Source organism: Mobula birostris, chromosome 1 (assembly GCF_030028105.1).
Source record: "Mobula birostris isolate sMobBir1 chromosome 1, sMobBir1.hap1, whole genome shotgun sequence".
In the NCBI taxonomy this organism is placed as follows: Eukaryota; Metazoa; Chordata; class Chondrichthyes; order Myliobatiformes; family Myliobatidae; genus Mobula; species Mobula birostris.
The window spans coordinates 118244887-118265479 of record NC_092370.1 but is presented as its reverse complement, the minus strand read 5'-3'; the positions used below and the strand labels follow the sequence as shown (position 1 = coordinate 118265479).

Sequence of the window (20593 nt, the reverse complement as noted above, 5' to 3'; positions counted from 1 at the left end):
ACCCTCTCCCCTTCTTCATTTGGATGCTTATTTAGTTCCCCTTTAAATTCTGCTCCTTGCTACAACTACACTATGCAAGGAAGTTCCAAATTCTACTCAGTTTCTCCCCAAATCCACTTAAATCGATGGCCTCTAGCTTTGCTCTTCTCCAGTTGTGAAAACACACTCTGTGTCTTCCTGATTTTACATCCATTTGGCCATCCCTCAACATTTGCATGCACGAGAACAGAGACGGAGCCTGTTCATGTTTCATAAAGATAACTTGGCTGTTCTGATCATATCTTTGCGAATGTTTTTCTTTCTGTACGTATAGCTTATGCAACAATTTGCCTTTTGGAACCAATTCCACTTAAAACTCCTGCCGAAGGGTTTCAGCCTGAAATGTTGACTGTACTTTTTTTTCTCCATAGATGTTGTCTGGCCTGCTGACTTCCTCTAGCATTTTGTGTGTGTTGCTCGGATTTCCTGCACCTGCAGATTTTCTCTTGTTTGTGATCTGTCCACTTAAAACTGTGTGTTTGCTCAAGCTACCTACCATTTGCCATCCTTTGTACTGATGGTAATTTCTGCTGAATGCCACTCCTTCAGGTGCTTAAATGCACCCACAACAGGCAGCCAGTCTTTCAGCCTTGGAATATCACTACCAGAAATGAGCAAGACTATATCCAATAACACCCTGCCTGTCAACAGAAAGAAAAGCACTTCAAATGTCAGTCTCAATTCAAAGCATAAAAGGCCAACAGTTCAATGCTAAATTCATATTTTTCACCTCAACAAGCACTCCTTATAAAACAACTGCAAGCATATCATTAAAAAAGAACTAAAAACAACTCTTTGTTCAAATAAACTACTTTACTTGGGACTCAAAAATAGCAATTTAATCTCCCTGTGGGCAAATATACCATGTTAAATGTTTATAGAATATTGTCTTAGAATATGGCTGGACTATTGTGGCCAATTTCAGGCAAAACATTTCAGCAATAACCTTGGTGAGGAAACAGAGGAACCTTACTTGAAATATACCAGGGCTGCTTTTCAGTGCAATAGTAAGCCTGGAGGAGTTAGGTTTACTTACGAGCAAAGAAGGATGAGAGAATTTTAAAATGTCAATTCTGATGTTATCAAATGAATGTTCCCAGCATCTTCTGTTTTTTATTTCAGATTTTTAGCATCTGCAGTTTTAAAAATTTTTTAATAAATTTAACGTGCATTCAAAGTTATGGAGAATTTAATCAATAACTGTTTCCTTTGCCAGAAGCTTCAGTAAGCTGAGTTTACAAATTTTTTGGCAATTGGTAAAACAAAGAGATAAAAAGATGAGCATCAAGTTTGTTTACACAATGAATTGTGGGATCTGGGATATGCAGTAGAAGCAGATTTAATAGGAATTTTCAAAATGAAATGCTGCTAAATTTTTGAAAAAAATTGTGGAGTTGCAGGGGAAGCGGTTATGGGGCTAGTTGAAAAACTCTTTCAAGCTGTTGGCACGTAGCCTCTTTCCACGTTTTGTGAATTGATAGCTAACAACAATGGTGATGTGGCTGAGATCAGGAATCTGGTATCTTGCACTGCACTCTCTCTGTAGGTGTTACACTTCGTTCTTCAGTGTTATAGTTTTACTTTGCTCTAATCAGTGCATTGCATAATTATTTGATCTGTATGAACAGTATTCAGACAAGGTTTCATTGAATCTCAGTTCATGTGATAACAATAAATCATTTCCAATTCCATGAAACTGCATATAGGTGAACACACTCCGGTGTAATCCCTGGCTGGTCTATTACTCAGCTAATAATGCCCCCAGGAGTGAAAATTATCTATAATTAATGGCCAGAGTAGCTGATAGGAACGGATAGTCCCTCCACAAAATTTCTGAGATCTGCTATCCTCTGTTCTATGGTGCAATATGCTAATACTCCAATCTCCATCTTATCTTTGCTACTCCTAAAATGGAGAGAATGGCCTTACCATCAGACTCCAAAATAAAACATTTGCATGTTTGCTGATACCTATGAATTTTTAATGCATCACCAAAACACTTTGCTGACAGATTGGCCCACATACTTACAAAAGATAAATACTGGCAAATTAAACTGTTATGCAGTCCTTTAGGCTGTACAACTCACCAAACTCAGAAAAAGCCTTAATTATACACGATGAAAATTAAAATCTGAAATAAAATCAGAAAATGCTGGAAACACTCCATAGATGGGGCATCTGTAAAATCAATTAATTTGAATATCAAAACATCTCAAGGTTCCAACTCAAGGGTTCTTATTGAAGGTGTATGGAGAGTTACCAGGAGGGGGAAGCTGATCAGCAAGTCGATGTAGACCCTCTGCTGCCTCTTCAAATAACCTAAAAAATAAAACACGTCAATAGATATTTTTCATATTTTCAAATTATCATTATTATCTTTTTTTAGATTATGAGAACACTCAGTCTCTTCATTAGCAAAACAAAACATATAAAAACTCCGTGATTTGTAATGTAACCAGCTAGGTGATTTGTAGTGCAGTTAGAGATTGATGTTGTGGGTATCACTGAGTTGGGACTGAAAGAAGACCATAATTGGGAGCTTAACGTCAAAGCCTACACACTTTATTGAAAGGACAGGCAGGTAGGCAGAGGGGTGCAGTGGCTCTGTTGGTAAAAATTGAAATCAAATCCTTAGAAAGAGGTATCATAGAATCAGAAGGTGTAGAATCCTTGTGGATAGTTAAGAAACAGCAAGGGTACAAAAATCCTGATAGAATAGGATCCAGAATCTGGGATATAAATTACAATGGGAGTTAGAAACGGCATGGAAAAAGGACAATGTTACAACAGTCATGGAAGATTTCAATACGCATGTAGATTACAAAAATTAGATTGGTGCAGGATCCCAAGAGTGGGAATTTATAAAATGCCTACAAAATGCCTTTTTAGAGCAGCTTGTGTTTAAGCCCACTAGAGGTACAGCAATTCTGGATTGTGTGTTGTGTAAGGAACCAAATTTGATTAGGGAATTTAAGGTAAAAGAACCTTAGGAGACAGTGATCAAGATATGACAGAATTCATCCTGCAGCTTGAGAGGAGAAGATAAAGTCAGATGTACCAGTATTACAATGGAGTAAAGGGAATTACAAAGGCATGAGATAGGAGCTGGCCAAAATTGATTGGAAGGGTACACCATCAGGGATGACAGCACAACAGCAATGGCTGGAGTTTCTGTGGGAAATTCAGAAGGTGTAGTATAGATACATCCTGCAGACATAGAGTATTCTAAAGGGAAGATGAGGCAATTGTGACTGACAAGGGAAGTCAAAGACAACATAAAAGCAAAAGGGAGGGCATATAATATAGCAAAAATTAGTGGGAAGGTAGATGATGGGGAAACTTTTAAAAACCAACTTTTAAAAAGTCTGAAGATGAGGAAAGGTGAAATATGAAGGTAAGCTAGCCAATAATATTAAGGACAATATCAAATATTTTTTCAGATATATGTATCAAGAGTAAGAGAGGCGAGAGTAGTAATTGGACCGCTGGAAAATGATGCTGGAGTGGTAGAGATGGGGGACAAAGAAATGGTAGACAACTGTAGTAAGTATTTTGCATCAGTAAACACTGGAAGACATGAGCAGTATGCCAGAAATTCAAGGGTGTCAGGGGCAGAAGTGAGTCTAGCTGCTATTACTAAGAAGGTGTTTAGGAAGCTGAAAGGTCTGAAGGTAGATAAGTTACCTGGACCAGATGGACTACACTACACCCTGGTGTTCTGAAAGAGGTAGTTGAAGAAACTGTGGAGACTTCAGTAATCATCTTTCAATAATCACTAGATTCTGGAATGGTTTCGGAGGACTGGCAAATTGCAAATGTCTCTCCACTCTTCAAGAAGGGAGGGAGGCAGAAGAAAGGTGATTATAGGCCAGTTAGCCTGACTTGGAGTCCTTTGCCAAGGATGAGGTTTTGGGGTACTTGGAGGGTGCATGATAAAGTAGGTCAAAGTCAGCATGGTTTCCTTGAGGAGAAATCTGGCCTGACAAATCTGTTGGAAATTTTTGAGGAAATAAGAACAGGATGGACAAAGGAGAATCAGTGGATAAACGAGGGAAAATCTGCAGATGCTGGAAATTCAAGCAACACACACACACACAAAATGCTGGAGTAACTCCGCAGGCCAGGCAACATCTATGGAAAAGAGTACAGTAAATGTTTCAAGCTGAGACCCTTCGGCAGGACTGGAGAAAAAAGATGAGTAGATTTAGTCAGTGGATGTTGTTTACTTGGATTTTGAAAAAGACTTTGACAAGGTACTGCATATGAGGCTGCTTAACAAGAGTCCATGGTATTACAGAAAAGATACTAGCATAGATAGAAGACTGGCTGACTGGCAGAAGACAAAGAATTGGAATAAAGGGGCCCTATTCTGGATGGTGACTAGTGGTGTTCCACAGGGGTGGGTACTGGAACCGCCTCTTTTCACATTACTGTATATGTCAACAATTTGAATAATGGAATGGATGGCTTTGTGGCCAAGTTTGCAGATGAAACAAAGAAAGGTAGAGGGCAGGTAGTGTTGCAGAAGCAGGAAATCTGCAGAAGGTTTCAAGACAGATTGAGAAAATCAGCAAATAAGTGGCAAATGTAATATAGTGTAGGGAAGTATATGGTCATGCATTTTAGCAGGAGTAAAGGCACTGGCTATTTTCTAAACGGGGAGAAAATTCAAAAATCAGAGGTGCAAAGGGACTTTGGAGTACTGGTACAGGATTCCCTAAAGGGTAACTGCGAGTCGAGTCAGTGGTCAGAAAGGCAAATGCAATGTTAGCATTCATCTTGAGAAGACTAGAATACAAGTGCAAGGATGTGATATTGAGGCTTTATAAGGCACTGGCCAGACTGCACCTGGAGTACTGTGAGCAGTTTTTCACCCTTATCTAAGAAAGGATGCGCTGTAATTGGAGAGGGTTCATAGGAGGTTCACGAGAATAATTCCTGGGATGAAAGAGTTAATGTATGAGAGGCGCTTGATGGCTCTGGGCCTGTACTCACTGGAATTCAGAAGAATCGGGGGAATCTCAATGAAATCTATCAAATATTGAAGTGCCTAGATAGAATGGATGCAGAGAGGATGTTTTCTATAGTGGATGAGTCTAGCACCAGTGGGCACGGCTTCGGAAAAGAGCGCTGTCCATTTAGAACAGAAATGCGGTAGAATTTCTTTTGCCAGAGGGTGGTGAATCTGTGGAATTCATTGCTATGGATGGCTGTGGAGACCAAGTCATGAGTGTATTTAAAGCGGAAGTTGATAAGTTTTTGAATAATCAGGACGTCAAAGGTTATGAAGAGAAGGCAGCAGAATGGGGTTGAGAGGGATAATCAATCAACCATGATGGAGTGGAGGAGCAGACTTGATGGACTGAATGGCCTATTTCTACTCTTACATTTTATGGTCTAACCAGAAATTCTACTGCATGGACTCAAATCTCACATATCAGCAGGTTATGAATAATATAGACTCTAGACCTCATAATTTTGCATCTTATTGCTTACCTGCACTGCCCTTTCTCTGCAGCTGTTATATGTTATTCTGCATTGTTATTGTTCTACCTTGTTCTACATCAAGTTCAAGTTTAATTGTCATAAACCATACACGAATACAGTCAACAAAACAGCGTTACTCCGGGGCCAAGATGCAAAACACAATACCAACGGGCACATATAGCACATAGCAGTAAAATGCAATCACACAAGAAAATAGTCCAAGTCCCCGAGGCCATGAATATGCAGCTAGACTGCAGTCAAACATAATACAGCTTGCCTTCTGCCAAGCAAATACAGGGGAGCAGCACCAACTCCAGCACGGATGCTGCCCCACATCATCTCCGGCACTCCAGTGGAGCACCCAACTCCGATGCCTCCCCCGGGTGGCTGCAAACAGGTGACACCACAACTTGAGGCCTGGTCCTCGTTACAACTGAGGCCACACAGCTCCCCCACCGCCTGCTCTCTGTGTTGGCCAACTAAACAATGAAGTGGACTTGCAACATCCCACACCATCAACGTCCAACAGGGTCTTGCGATCACAAGAAAAGCAACTAAGGCAATCACTCGCTGTTAGACTGCATACATCCTTCATGTACCGATGCCTCTCTGTCACAGGCAGCATCACGTTCCGCACAAGTCCAGCCCCTTCAATTTCTCCATCAATGGGAAACTTGCTGATGGGGTAGATCTGAAGTACTTTAAGTTCTTAATATCCAGCAGGGTCTTGTGATTATGAAAAGTACATTTAAAAAAAGACAACAACACCTTCGGTTGAGCTCACAGAATCTGCTGCGTCCAAATGTACTGCCATCTTAACACAGGTCACAGCACTGTGTAATGATTTGATCTGTATTTCACTGTATCTTGCCACATGTAACAATAATACACCAATTCCAATTCTAGTTCCATGAAACTCAGTGCTGGTGGATACTTTCAGACAGATGTAGTCCCTGACTGGTCTTCTACTTAGGTAATAAAGGCTCCAGGAGTGAAAATTAATTATCTATAGTTAATGGCTAGACTACCTGACAGGAAGGGATGACACCACCACAAAATTGCAATTGCAATTCCTCTAACTACAGTTGAAGTGCAGTTGTAGCATTTTTCTGTCAGTTGGTCTTCATTGTTGTTCTATGTCTAGTTATCTAGTTCCAGACCTAAAGGGCACTAACTTCCCACATCTATGTGAGTAACATCCAGCCTGTTTCACGCAGCCATCATCCCCCTCTGCTTGTTACCTAAGCAATGCCTCAATTTTAAAGTCCTCATTCTAGATTTCAGGTCCCAGCAAAGCTTCATCTTCCCCTGTTTCTGCAACCTCCTTCAGTCCTGAATCCAATCCAGGTTGTTCGAATTCACTCTATTTGTCCCTTGGGTATATTCAAAGAATAAGAACTCCATCATTTTTTGTCATTCCTTCAACCGCCAAAATTCTGTAATTCCACCACCTCCCTTGATTTCTTTTAAATTATCCTTAATATTTATATCTCTAATCAAGCTTTTAACCTCCTCCCTTAATCTTTTCTCAGCCTGTCACATTTAATTCCCATTTTAGGATATTGTTCCACATTAAAGATTTTAAGCAATGCAAGTAGTTGTTGTTTGATTAAGCAGCTGGTCAAGTAAACAGAAACAACATTTAATATTCAAAGGTTCAAGACTCAGAATACATTTATAACGAAAGACCATAAAATACAGAAGCAGAATTAGGCTACCTGGCCATTGGATCTGCTCCGCCATTCAATCATGGCTGATCCTTTTTTTAAATCTCCTCCTCAACCCCAGTTCCCGGCCTTCTCCCCGTAACCTTTGATGCCATGTCCAGTCAAGAACCTATCAATCTCTGTCTTAAATAAACCCAACAACCTGCCCCCCATAGCTGTGTGTGGCAACAAATTCCACAAATTCACCACCTTTTGGCTAAAGAAATTTCTCTGCATCTCTGTTTTGAAAGGGCACCCTCTATCCTAAGGCTGTGCCCTCTTGTCCTAGACTCTCCCACCATGGAAAACATCCTTTCCATACCTACTCTGTCTAGACTTTTCAACTTTCAGAAGGTTTCAATGAGATCCCCCCTTATCCTTCTGAATCCTACTGAGTACAGACCCAGAGCCATCAAACGTTCCTCGTATGATAACCCTTTCATTCCTGGAATCACCCTTGTGAACCTCCTCTGGACCCTCTCCAATGCCAACACATCTTTTCTAAGATGAGGGGCCCAAAACTGTTCACAATACTCAAGGTGAGGCCTCACCAGTGCCTTATAAAGCCTCAGCATCACATCCTTGCTCTTGTATTCTCGACCTCTTGAAATGAATGCTAACATGGCATTTGCCTTCCTCACCACTGACTCAACCTGCAAGTTAACCTTTAGGGTGTTCTGCACAAGGACTCCCAAGTCCCTCTGCATCTCAGACTTCTGGGGGATGGGAATCCTTATGCAGAACATTTATTATCACAGACTGTATAAATTATACAACTTTAAGATTAATTTGCTTACAGATAGCCACAAAGCAAGAAACCCAAAAGAACTCAGTTAAAGAAAAAAATATATATTTTATGTTTGTTGCATTAACTCTGTTCTCTCTTCAGGGATGGTACCGAATTGCTAAAGAACTCGGCTTTTATTTTAGATGCTCAGCATCCATGGGATTTCCGTTTTGCAATGGCATTGCTGCCGGTTTAATAATTTCTCTCTGCCTTTCCTCATTTTCCTATTTTGCTGTCTTTGTTTCAATTTTATCCATTACTAATATCACTTATTTCCCCTCCATAATGTCAGTCACTGCCTCAGCCCCCAAACCACTGAAACTATCGTGTATGTTAATGCAACCTTAGACTCAATTATGGCAGCTCACCATCGAGATGGCTGTTCATTCAAATTTCCATTTGTCTCAAAATCCAACTGCACTGCAAGACCTGACTAGAATAATCAACACTAATTTAGAGGAGGATACAAGGAGCGTTACACTGTCAGACACAAGATGTTAACCAAGGGCCATCTCCAAAACTAAATCCTTAGCTGGGATTAATAATGGGTACCTAGTAGGTGGAAAGGATAAATCTTAATGGGCAGAATGGCATTATCTATTGAAGACACCAGAGATTGAAGGTGCTGGAAATTGGAGCAACAAACAATCTGCTGGAGGAACTAAATAGGCTGAGTAGCATCTGTGGGAACTGGAAGCGTGGGGGAGGAATTGTCGATACGTATTTCAAGTTGAGACCCTGCATCGCACTAAAAGCGTAGAGAAAATGGCCACTATAAAGAAGAGACAGGAGGCAGAGCAGATTGATACTGGACCACTTCTCTTCCCTTACCTGGCTTGATCAGCACCTAAAACCTTCACCTTTTTTCAGGATATCAATCACCTCTGGGCCCATCTCACCACTCACCCTCTGCTCTTTATACTGGCCAGTTTCCCTCTCAGCCAGCCTACAAAGAGCATCTTCACCCTGAGTTTCAACAGCAGGTTGTTTGCTGCTGACATAATTTATATCTGTGAATGTCTAATCATTCATCGACCTAACCGAAGGTATGCAGCATTCAGAATATTGTGAGCCATTTGGGTCAACAATGAAATGTGGAACAATACTTACTCAGACAAGGGTGGAGAGTCTTTCACATCACTGTCCTCTTCTTCACAAGCATTTATACTATTCAGGCATTCTTGTATTAATGTTGGTACAGATTCCTCACAGTCAGTGGCCTGTGCGTTGGAACTAATTTCTTCCCAATCTGTACTACAGAACTTGAAAGAAGACAATAAACAATAGTGATCTTAAGATACATCCAGGAAGTTGGACTCTGAGGTTTTTGATATTGCTTGTTACATACTACTTTGAGTTTACTCAGATTTCCCACAGGGATGTGTACTCAAAACATTGGTCTCTACTCTGATCTAGGTCTGACTAAGGTGCCCACTGAAGTTCAGGGATCTCTGTGTCACAGGTTTCACTTGGCTAGTTTAATTTCATTCTGGCATCAGCAAATGGAAATTCCTATTGACTGTAATGTCATCAAAAGATTGAGTGGTCAATCAACGTGAAGAGTTCTCAGAGAGAGAAAGAACTAGGAAGTAAGAAGCAGATCCTATTACTCACTTTTTATAATTTCACAGGAAGTGAAATAAAGGTAGGAAACACACAGGCTGAGTCACTGTCTGGTATGGAGGGGTTACTGCACAGGACCGAAAGAAGCTGCAGAAGGTTGTAAATCTAGTCAGCTCCATCTTGGGTACTAGCCTACAAAGAACACAGGACATCTTTATGGAGCGGTGGTTCTGAAAGCAGCATCCATTATTACGAACCTCCAGCACCCAGGGCATGCCCCTTTCTCACTGTTACCATCAAGTAGGAGATACAGAAGCCTGAAGGCACACACTCCGTAATTCAGGAACAGCTTCATCCCCTCTACCATCTGATTGCTAAATGGACATTGAAGCTTTGGACACTACCTCACTTTTTTTTTAAAAATATGTAGTATTTCTGTTCTTGCACATTTTTAAAAATCTATTCAATATATGTATTGATTTATTTGTTTATTTATTATGTTTTATTTTATTTATTATTATTATTTATTATTATTATTTTTTCTCTCTCTGCTAGATTATGCATTGCATTGAGCTGCTGCTGCTAAATTAACAAATTTCACATCACATGCCGGTGATAATAAACCTGATTCTGACTCTGATGCCATCATGGTATTAATTTAAGGTACAGACAGTCCCCCGTTATGATATGGTTCCATTCCTGAAAACTGTTCACAATAGAATGTTTTGTAAATCGGAGAAAACGAAGGCAGTGTGGAAGGGGATCGCAGAAATAGCTGTGACTAGAGCGGGAGTAGATATGAGAAGAGCAGCTGCCAGCCAGCCTCAAGGACTCAGTAAGACTGCTCAGTGCTTCAGATTTTGCTTGGCTCATCACAGCTCCTGACTGCTGCAACTCAGAGGGGTGGGATATGAAGGGAGACATTCCCATCCAGTAGAAGATGTCTACAGCCTCCCAATAACTGTCAGATCCATTACCCTCCATCCTGCCAGTCTCCTGAACAGGATGTCCATAAATCAGGTGTAGGATTTTGCAAATCAAATATGTGAGTCATTTTATGTGCTTAACAAAAGCCACAGCCTTTACTTCCATTATGAACAAACCAAAAGCAGTCGCCTTACACTGACATTATTGTGCAAGACACCATCTCTTACAGTGAATACAACTCGATGACAGTGTTTGTGAATTATACAGACCGGTTTCTATTATGAATAATATGTGTCATCTGTCACCAATGACAGATACCCTGCACAGGCTACCCCAAAATCCACCAAACCAGGCATTGTGAGTCTGTCTGGAGCTCATACGAACCGCCCGGCTTGGATCCTATGTGCTCTAGTTGGAGTAACAGCAAGTGCCTCTGGCTCATTTAGGGGTGTGCTGACATGCGCTTGGTAATGTTGTGATGTAGGGGGTAGGGTACTGGAACTAGCCAGGTCCTGGTGGGTGGGTTTAAGGCAATCTACCAAAATACATTGGGACAGATGGTGGGGGAGCTGTGTGGCCTTGGTCGTAGCGAGGATTAGGCCTCAAGTCGTGGTGTTGCCTGTTTACAGCCACCCAGGAGAGAAGCATCAGAATCAGTGTGGTGTGGTGTCCAAACTGGAGTCAGTGCTGCCCTATCAGTGTTCACTCAGCAGAAGACAAGCTGCATTGTGTTTGACCACAGATTACTGCAACATTCATGGACTCAGGGTCTTGAACTATATTTTTTTGTGTGATGGTATTATACAGGTATCTTATATCATTATATGTGCCTTGTGCTGTGTGTGGCTGTTGGTACTGTGTTTTGCACCTTGGCCCTGGAGTAACACTGTCTCATTTGGGATATTCATGTATGGTAGAATGACAATTAAATTTGAATTTTACATTCAACTTTACCCTTCCCGTTTACAGTTAAAAGCCTTTTTGCCCCAAAACATGGAACGGGCCATCGTCAGGGGGCTTAAGGGGGTGTTAATGTGCATCACAGCGGACAAAAATGAACAAGGTAGACCACGGGTCAACAGGAACCCAAGAGTGTTGTACACCGTGATTGGAGAAAGGACTAAGTATAGAAGGATTGAGTTTACTGAGGAGGACGCAATGCTGCTGAGATGCCAAGCAGGTGGCCGTGGGTTCAGAATAAAATCACCCGGCACCCAGAGTTGCTGCCCATACACCAACTCAGCTGCGGAAGACCGCAGGTCCTCTTTTGGAGCCGTTCTGAGCCCCACAGGACCCACGGAAGACATTTGTGCCAAGACTTGTCCATCAGGGAGACCCTCAGAGCAGCCTTTAAGGAACAGTGAAACTGCTTGCACAGGCTATTGGACTGTGGGTGATACACAATTTTACACCCAGATTCTGAGCAACTACGGCCCAAAGGTTGGACTTGAATTGGGAATTGCAGGGAAGAAATATCAGATGCAATGCCGAACCGAGCAACCTAGGAATTGATGAATGCCCGAGCCACATCCGCAGCTGTCATTGACGCTAGAGGGACAACCTCTGGCCATGTGCTGGTATAGTCCACCATGGTAAGCACCACAACCACAGCCTAGTTTGAGATGTCAGTAGTGATGTCTATAGGTGCAATGGGGCGAGGGTGCACCAATGGGGTCATACTTGAAAGAGCTCTTCGCTGTCATCACCAAGTGAGCTGTGGTCATATCCACTGACCACTCAAGCATGTGGTTAGGGGCACTAGCTTTAAGGGCACTAGACATGGAAAGCATAAGTTCAGCGGCTCACGAATGAAACAGTGATAGAAATTCACTTTCCCTAAAATCTCTTGCAGTGTCTTGGTAGTACGGGGCAGTGTAAAGTCCATTATAGCCATGACTTTTGATGGCAGAGGGTGTTGCGCCTTCTATGGAGATGCAGTGGCCGACAAAGTCAATAGCAGACAAGCCGAACTGGTGGGGTTAATGATTAGCTTGGGTTGGCTTAAGCACTTGAAAAGCGTACAGAGATATGTAAGTGCTCGGTTTTGGATGAGCTGGCGATTAGTATTCATCTAGGTAAATAAAAAGAAAATCTAATTCTTTTAACACAGAGTCCATGAATCACTGGAAAATCTGCATTTTTCAGTCCAAATGGCATGCATAGAAGCTCAAATAGGCCAAATGGGGTTATAACAGCAGTTCTTGGAGTGCCCTCGGTGCACACAGGCACCTGATGGTAGTCCCTGATTAAGTCCACTTTAGAAAAAAATTATCCTCCCAGCTAACCATGCTGAAAAGCCTCGAATATGTGGGACCAGGTAACGATTGGGGGAGATGGCCTCATTAACGCAGTTGTAATTGCTGCATGGACAGCAACCACCATCGGGCTTACAGACCATGTGGAGGGGTGAAGCCCAAGGGCTATTCAACCTGCATACAATGCCAAGCATTTCCATGTTAGCAAACTCAGCCATCACACTGGCCAACTTTTCTGGATCCAGTCTATGTACATGGGCGTGGACCAGCAAGCCAGTTGTGGAAATGTGGTGCTCAACCCCAAGCTTTGTGATTGTAGTAGAGAATGTGGGTTTGGTAAGTTTTGGGAATTTGCCTATTAGGCAATTGATTTCACATGTGGGGATACAGGGTAACAACCCAAAGTCCTTTGTGTCCGCAAGTTGGCAGTTCTTAAGAGCTACTAACAGTCCTTTGGTGCACAGGAAATTTGGGCCGAGCAGAGGTTTAGCAACTTTAGTCAAGACAAAAAGTCCAATGTGTAGTGTTGTTCATTGAACAGAGCATAAGGTGTCGTGTCCATCAAGGTCTGCCTTATAATAAGTGGGCGATGCTGGCAGCACTTTCACTTGAAAGGGTGTTCGCACTGAGCAATAGACAACCCTGGCAGCTGAAACTCATGGTGTTCACAGACCTCCGATGTCTCGATGTGCTGGCACGTTGAAGCTGCATGGCGGCCGGGACTTCTTAGCATTTGTACTGAAGCATGCATGGTAGAAACAAAGACCCGGCATTATCTGGTTCAGAACCCTGGCCATGAGTCTGCTGGTGGCACTGCTGACGGGGCTTATTGAGACAAGGAAAGGAGGAGGAAGCCGTGGCCCTTTACTTCCATTACATCAGACACTGTCTCTTAACGTGAACACAACAATTCAATGACGGTGTTTGTGAATTGTGTAGATCAGTTTCTATTACGAACAATATGTGTCATCCGTCACCCATTACATTACCCTACATGGGTATTTGTAATCTGGGGTAAGATTGTGATCCAAACATTTTTTTAAAATTATATTTGAAAGCCTATGAAATAAACACAGAAGGGAGTAAACCGATTCCAGAAATATTAATGAAAGCAGAAATGCCAGAATGACTTAGCTCAGCAAACATTTGTGGGAAAAAAACATCAGCACTGCAGGATTGCCATCCTTTGTCAGAACTGAAGGATCACAGAATTGAAAGATTGATAGTTTTCTCTTTCTAAAGCTGCTGCCTGATCTGCTTAGTCTTCCCAGTATTTTCTGTCTTTGTTTCAGATTTTCTGCCTCTGCAATTACAATGGTTTTCGTTTTTCAGAAACATAAAAACAGTTTCTCAAGGCCAAATAAGTTAGTCAGCAATAACTATGTATGCCATTAAAAACACAGTAGCACTCATATAAGGGATTATTTTTTCTCAGGGGTTTTAAAACAAAAAGAATAGTGCATCAACATTTGAAGATCTCATCCTTTGAGATGATTCCCTCTGTAAGGTCTTCAGTGGTGCAGCAAGGATTCACTAACAGCAATTCTCACTTTTATCTACCAAGGTGCAGGCTCCAGCAGTTCTTGTCAGGTTCATAGTAAATGTCAACAATGTCATCTTCATCACAACCACACAAATTGGGGCAGAAAAATCCCCCAGTGCCCCACCTTCATGCCACCTTAGGTAAATTTGGTTTTATTTCGCTTATTTCGTTCTATCAATTTGATCTTCTACCAACAAGAAATCATGATCAGAGAAACAGTCAGTTACAAAGATGCATAAGAACAGTGGGAAGCTGATATTCTAAAGATGCTTGCTTCTCAAGGCCAAACCCACCCATTACTATTCCATCAATTTTAAGACCACATCTATCCCGTATCATCACTTTTAGAGGAAAATGGAACATTTGATGCATTTTAAACATTCTCAACTTTAGTACTGCTTATTTAGATTTATTTTCTTTAATTATGTTCTCATCATTTTAAATGAATACAGTACATGCACCTATTGTGCTGTTGATATATTTTCTGAAAATAGAGGCACCATACACAGCTATTCATTTCATATTTCCTAATGACAAAGAGGAGGCCACTTCGGCCCAATCAATCCATATTGGCTCAATGAGAAATCATGTTCCCTGTGATTTATCGTCCTATATTCGCAATAACACTCTCCCATGCCTCCAGGTTTCCAGCCTTCCTCACCTGTGAAAAGCCATGGATTGCTTGAATTGCAAAGAACCATTTTTGTGCGACTGGAGTTCCAGTTATTGAGCAGGCTGAAAAAGATTAAACAGAGTTTACAACAAACAGTTTGAATACTAATTGATTGTAATGTAAAACAACGATGTCTGAAGTAACCATCATGTTAAAAACAAGGTCAGAAAAGACAAAATTTATGGGAAAAAAAGTTGGACACAAAACAGGATAAACTGCAACGGGAAAGAAAAGAAAATTAAAATTATTTTAACTGACCGACTAGAAATAATGTGTGACGAATGTGAGGAATTTCTGAGAAACTGTTTAATTTATCTCTCCACTTTCAGCAGTAGTTTCACCCTGGTCAATTTCTATGGCCGTCATCCATAACACAAAGCCTAAATGGACCAAGTGATAGCAGAAACAACGTGAAGTGAGGGCCCTTCTATGCCCTCACTTCAGGAAGTCTGATCAACTGGCTGTACTTCTACTCTGTGAGTATAGGCAGAAACTGAAGACTGCAGCACCAGTAGTGAGGACCAAGACGGTATGGAATGTGCAGACGAGAGCCACTGTCCCACAGCACCAATTACTGGGACTTATCTCAATTCAGATGTGGAATTTGCATGCTCTTCTTGTGACCATGCAAGTTTACTCCCACCTTCCAAACAGGTGCACGACAGTGGCCACTGTAGATTGCCCAGTGTGTAGGTTAGGGGTAGAACCTGGGGAGATTTGTTGGAATGTGAAGAAAATAGAATGGAGTTAGTGTAGGATTAATGTTAATGGATACTTGGAGCAGACTCAGTGGTCAGAAGGATCAGTTTCCATGCTCTACGGCTCTTACACAGAAGTAAGTTTTAAGAAGGAGGAGGGGAAGGTAGAAGTTTAGAGAAAGAAGTTCAATGCTTGGGGCACTGGTTACTGGAAGACCAGTAGCCAATGACACAGCAATGTAAACTAGACATTTACATTTGCAGTCTCTGGTGAATAAAATCGATGATCTCAGAGCTAGGGTGCTGAATCAGAGGGTCACAGGGACCGCGCGTGTCCTTTGTTTCACAGAATCCTGATTAACCCCTTCCATACCAGATGCAGCGATTCAGACTGACAGTTTTACTATACACGTCAAGATAGATCTATAGAGTCTTTCAAAAGCAGAAATGAAGGAGTATGCCTCATTATCAACTCTTGGTGCACAAATAGCTCAGTGCTGTCCCAATTCTGCTCACCAGAACTGGAATATCTAGCAGTTAAGTGCCGTCCTTTTTACCTACTGGGATCCTTTTGGTAGCAGAATACATTCCGCCTCAGGCCAATGTCAATCAGGCTTTAGATGATCTGAGCAATGGGATCAACATGCAGGAAACTGCACACCCTAACACCTTCACCATCATTTGGGGGATTTTAAACAGGCCAGTCTGAAAAAAATCACTAAGTAATTACTATCAACTGATCACTTGCAATACTAGAGGAAACAACATACTGGACCATTGCCACACCACTATCAAGAATGCCCACCATGCCCTCACTCCAGGAAGTTTGGTCACCTGGCTGTACTTCTACTCCCTGAGTACAGGCAGAAACCGAAGACTGCAGCACCAGTAGTGAGGACCAAGAAGGTATGGACAAGGGAAGCACAGGAGCGCTTACAGGACTGCTTTGAATCAGTGGACTGGACTGTATTCAGGGATTCATCTTCAAACCTGGATGAGTATGCTGCAGTTGTTACCGACTTCATTAAAACCTGTGTGGATGAGTGTGTGCCTATAAAGACTTGTTGTACATTGCCAAACCAAAAGCCATGGATGAACCAGGAGGTACGTCGTCTGCTGAAGGCTAGAGCTGTGGCATGCAAGTCTGGCAACCCAGGCCTGTACCAGAAAACCAGGTATGATTAGCGGAGGGCTATTTCAAGGGCGAAAGGACAATTTCAAACGAAGTTGGAGGCCACATCAGATGTATGTCAACTCTGGTGGGATTTACAAGACATTACTTTCCACAAAGCAAAACCCAGTAGCATGAATGGCAGTGATGCTTCACTACCAGATGAACTAAATGCCTTCTATGCCCTCTTTGAAAGGGAGAATATAACTACAGCTGTGAAGATCCCTGCTGCACCTGATGACCCTGTGATCTCTGTATCAGAATCCGATGTTAGGCTGTCTTTAAAGAGAGTGAACCCTCACAAGGCAGGAAGTCCCAAGGGAGTACCTTGTAAGGGCCTGAATACCTGTGCCAACCAACTGGCGGGAGTAGTCAAGGACATTTTCAACCTTTCACTGCTACGGGTGGAAGTTCCCACTTGCTTCAAAAAGGCAACAATTGTACCAATGCCTAAGAATAATGTCAGCTGCCTTAATAAGTATTGCCCCATATCACTCACAGTTGAACTCCTGCCTCAGTAAGGACCTGGACTCATTGCAATTTGCCTATTGCCACATTAGGTCAATAGTAGATACAATCTCATTAGTTCTTCACAAGGCTTTAGACCACCTGGATAACACAAACACCTACGTCAGGATGCTGTTCATCGACTATAGCTCAGCATTTAACATATATGGAACACATACATATCCTCATAGAGGGATCAGAAGTGGAAGAGAGTGAGCAGTTTCAAGTTCTTGGGTGTCAAGATCTCTGAGGAGCTAACCTGGTCCCAACATGTCCATGCAGTTATAAAGAAGGCAAGACATCGACTATACTTCATTAGGAGTTTGAAGAGATTTGGTATGTCAACAAATACACTGAAAAACTTCTATAGATGTACCGTGCACAGCATTCTGACTGACTACATCACTGTCTGGTATGCTGGGGGCTACTGCACAGGACCAACAGAAGCTGTAGAGTGCCATAAATTTAGTCGGCTCCATCTTGGGTACAAGCCTACAAAGTACCCAGGACATCTTCAAGGAGCGGTGTCTCAGAAAGGCAGCATCCATTATTAAGGACTTCCAGCACCCAGGGCATGCCCTTTTCTCACTGTTACCATCAGGTAGGAGGTACAGAAGCCTGAATGCACACACTCAGCTTCTTCCCCTCTGCCATCGAATTCCTAAATGGACACTGAATCTTTGGACACTACCTCACTTTTTTAATATATATTATTTCTGGTTTTATGCACGACTTTTAATCTATTCAATACCTGCATACTGTAGTTTGTTTATTTATTTCCTTCTATATTATGTATTGCATTGAATTGCTGCTGCTAAGTTAACAAATTTCACGATACATGCCAGTGATAACAAACCTGATTCTGATTCTGACATGAGGTTGGAATTAAAGAAGTGCTGAAAAAAGTTTCCCAAAATTACAGAGAAACGGAGAATGTGGAAAATCTTAAAAACAAAAATGAGCATTTCAAAACCACCCCTCACCCAGATCACTTGACCCAGCACAGCCTAGAAATCATAGCTAGAACTTACTGTTCACTCAGTGAGTGACCATGTGGCTAGATAGTGACTACAAATGGAACATACAACTGTGGTGGTGGAGTGGTTAGAGGAGCAGCCCAGACATTTGTTTGGATTTATAAACCCAGAATCATCAGTGAGTCGATTTTCAAATCCCATGATATAACACTGGAATTTAAATTTGGTCAAGGTTCTGCAATATTTAAAATAAAATGCCTCACTAACGATGACCATTATATAAAAACACATCTTGTTGTGATTTAATATCAATCATGTTGCAGCGCGTCTGGAGTGGTGTATGGGTCAGACTAGATAAGAATGATGAGATTGAAGATAGGTCAACAGATGAGATTTTGTTGTGAAATACCAAAGTCCTAGGTATAAATATCTGGGGCCTGCTGTCTAAACAATCCTACAGCAATGCTTGACATGATCAGACTCAGGGAAACCTTAAAAAATACTTCCATCACAACCTGGGATAAATCCTGTCCCACCACAAGTGCCAACATGATGAAGGGTGTATAAGATAATGAGAGGCATTGATCGTGTGGATAGCCAGAGAGTTTTTTTCCCAGGGCAGAAATGGCTAACATGAGAAGGCATAGTTTTAAGGTACTTGGAAGTAGGTACAAAGGGGATGTCAGAGGTAAGTTTTTTTTTTAAACAGAGTGGTGGGTGTGTGGAATGCACTGTCCGCGACAGTGATTGAGGTGGAATACAATAGGGTCTTTTAAGAGACTCTTAGATAGGTACATGGAGCTTAGAATAATGGAGGGCTATGTGGCAGGGTAATACTAGGCAGTTTCTAGAGTAGTTCACTGGTCAGCACAACGTTGTGGACCGAAGGACCTGGAATGTGCTGCGAATTTCTATGATTCTATAATAAATGTATGCCAGATATGGAAAATCTCTGTAAGTCCTTAGCATTGATTCCCAACTAATGGCAACAGGTCAAAGATGGGAAAGGAAACACCTCTTGATTACTATTTACTATCCTCCCTCAGGTGATGGACTGGTCATGAACTGGCTCATGCCATCTTCTTGCAGCTACCTTTGAGCAGGAAGCACACGAGCCCCAAAGTACCAGGTTAAAGGACAGTTACTTGTCTTCAGTCATTCCATTCTTGAACTAATTTTCACAACCTTAATCACTATCTCAGTACAGCAACACTGTGACCACCTTGCACTACACTAGCCTGTTTTCTTTTGTTCTTATTGTAATCTTTCTTATTCATGTTTAACTTATCTTTTCCTTGCGAATGGTATGTCTCTAATGCCATGTGCTGTGATACAGCTACAAGTAAGTTTTTCATTAATTCTGTGTATACAGATTCTTGTGCTCATGACAATAAGCTCAAGTTTAATTTAGGTGCATTGCAGTTTTCTAACTAGGCTACTCTAACAGTACCTCCTAAACTGACAACCTCTTCATCAAGAAGGAGAATGACAATAGGATCATGAGGAAACCACAATCCACTGGGTTCCCTCTGAACTGAACACCATTCTGTCTTGGAAGAATATTGTTCATACTTCACTGTCACTGGGTCGAAAGACTTGACTTCCAGATGAGTAGCAGTGTGGAAATATATTCATCATTAGGACTGCAAGACTTCAAGGAGGTGGGTCACCTCCAATATCTCAAAGACAATAAAAGAAAACCAGCACAGCACCACATCTAAAAATTAACAAATAAATGAATAAAACCACTGACAAAGCTTCAGATGCTTTGGATCCAAGCGATTCCACAAGTTCTCCATTCCACTGGGAAACCATGGCACTTGATGAATTAGACAACAGAACATTTGAAGGGACAAGGTTGCACAATGCTTTTAAATAACTTCATAGGTGAATCTTAGAAAATCAACTGTATATCAGTCACCGAGCAAGACTTAATTTCAGATAAATGTTCAGGTTAAAAACATGTTAACTGGAAAACATTGACTTTGAAGGTTGAAGATGAAGATGGGCTTTATTTTTCACATGTAAATCAAAATATCAAAACATAGTGAAATATGTCATTTGCATCAAAGCAAATCAGCAAGGATTGTGCTGGAGACAGCTCGCAAGTGTCACCACACTTCCAGAACCAATATAGCATGTCCAGAACTTAGCCCTAACTATACTGTACATCTTTGGAATGTGGGAAGAAACCGAAGCACCTGGAGGAAACCCATGCCATCACAGGGAGAACATGCAGACTCCTTACAGACGGTGACAG

At 41.7% G+C, this 20593-nt stretch overlaps 1 protein-coding gene across 3 annotated transcripts in view; it reads right to left on the bottom strand.

Moving 5' to 3' along the window:
* The window catches only part of mtbp (MDM2 binding protein), a 99562-nt gene that overhangs the window by 65756 nt on the left and 13213 nt on the right, over nucleotides 1–20593 (bottom strand). For all 3 annotated transcript variants that reach the window (XM_072261090.1, XM_072261107.1, XM_072261100.1), the window contains exons 3-6: nucleotides 14969–15042; nucleotides 9130–9281; nucleotides 2300–2358; nucleotides 536–680 (exon numbers count right to left, since the gene is read on the bottom strand). In XM_072261090.1, coding sequence (XP_072117191.1) covers nucleotides 536–680; nucleotides 2300–2358; nucleotides 9130–9281; nucleotides 14969–15042 — 430 coding nt within the window. The remainder of the gene's footprint in view (nucleotides 1–535; nucleotides 681–2299; nucleotides 2359–9129; nucleotides 9282–14968; nucleotides 15043–20593) is intronic.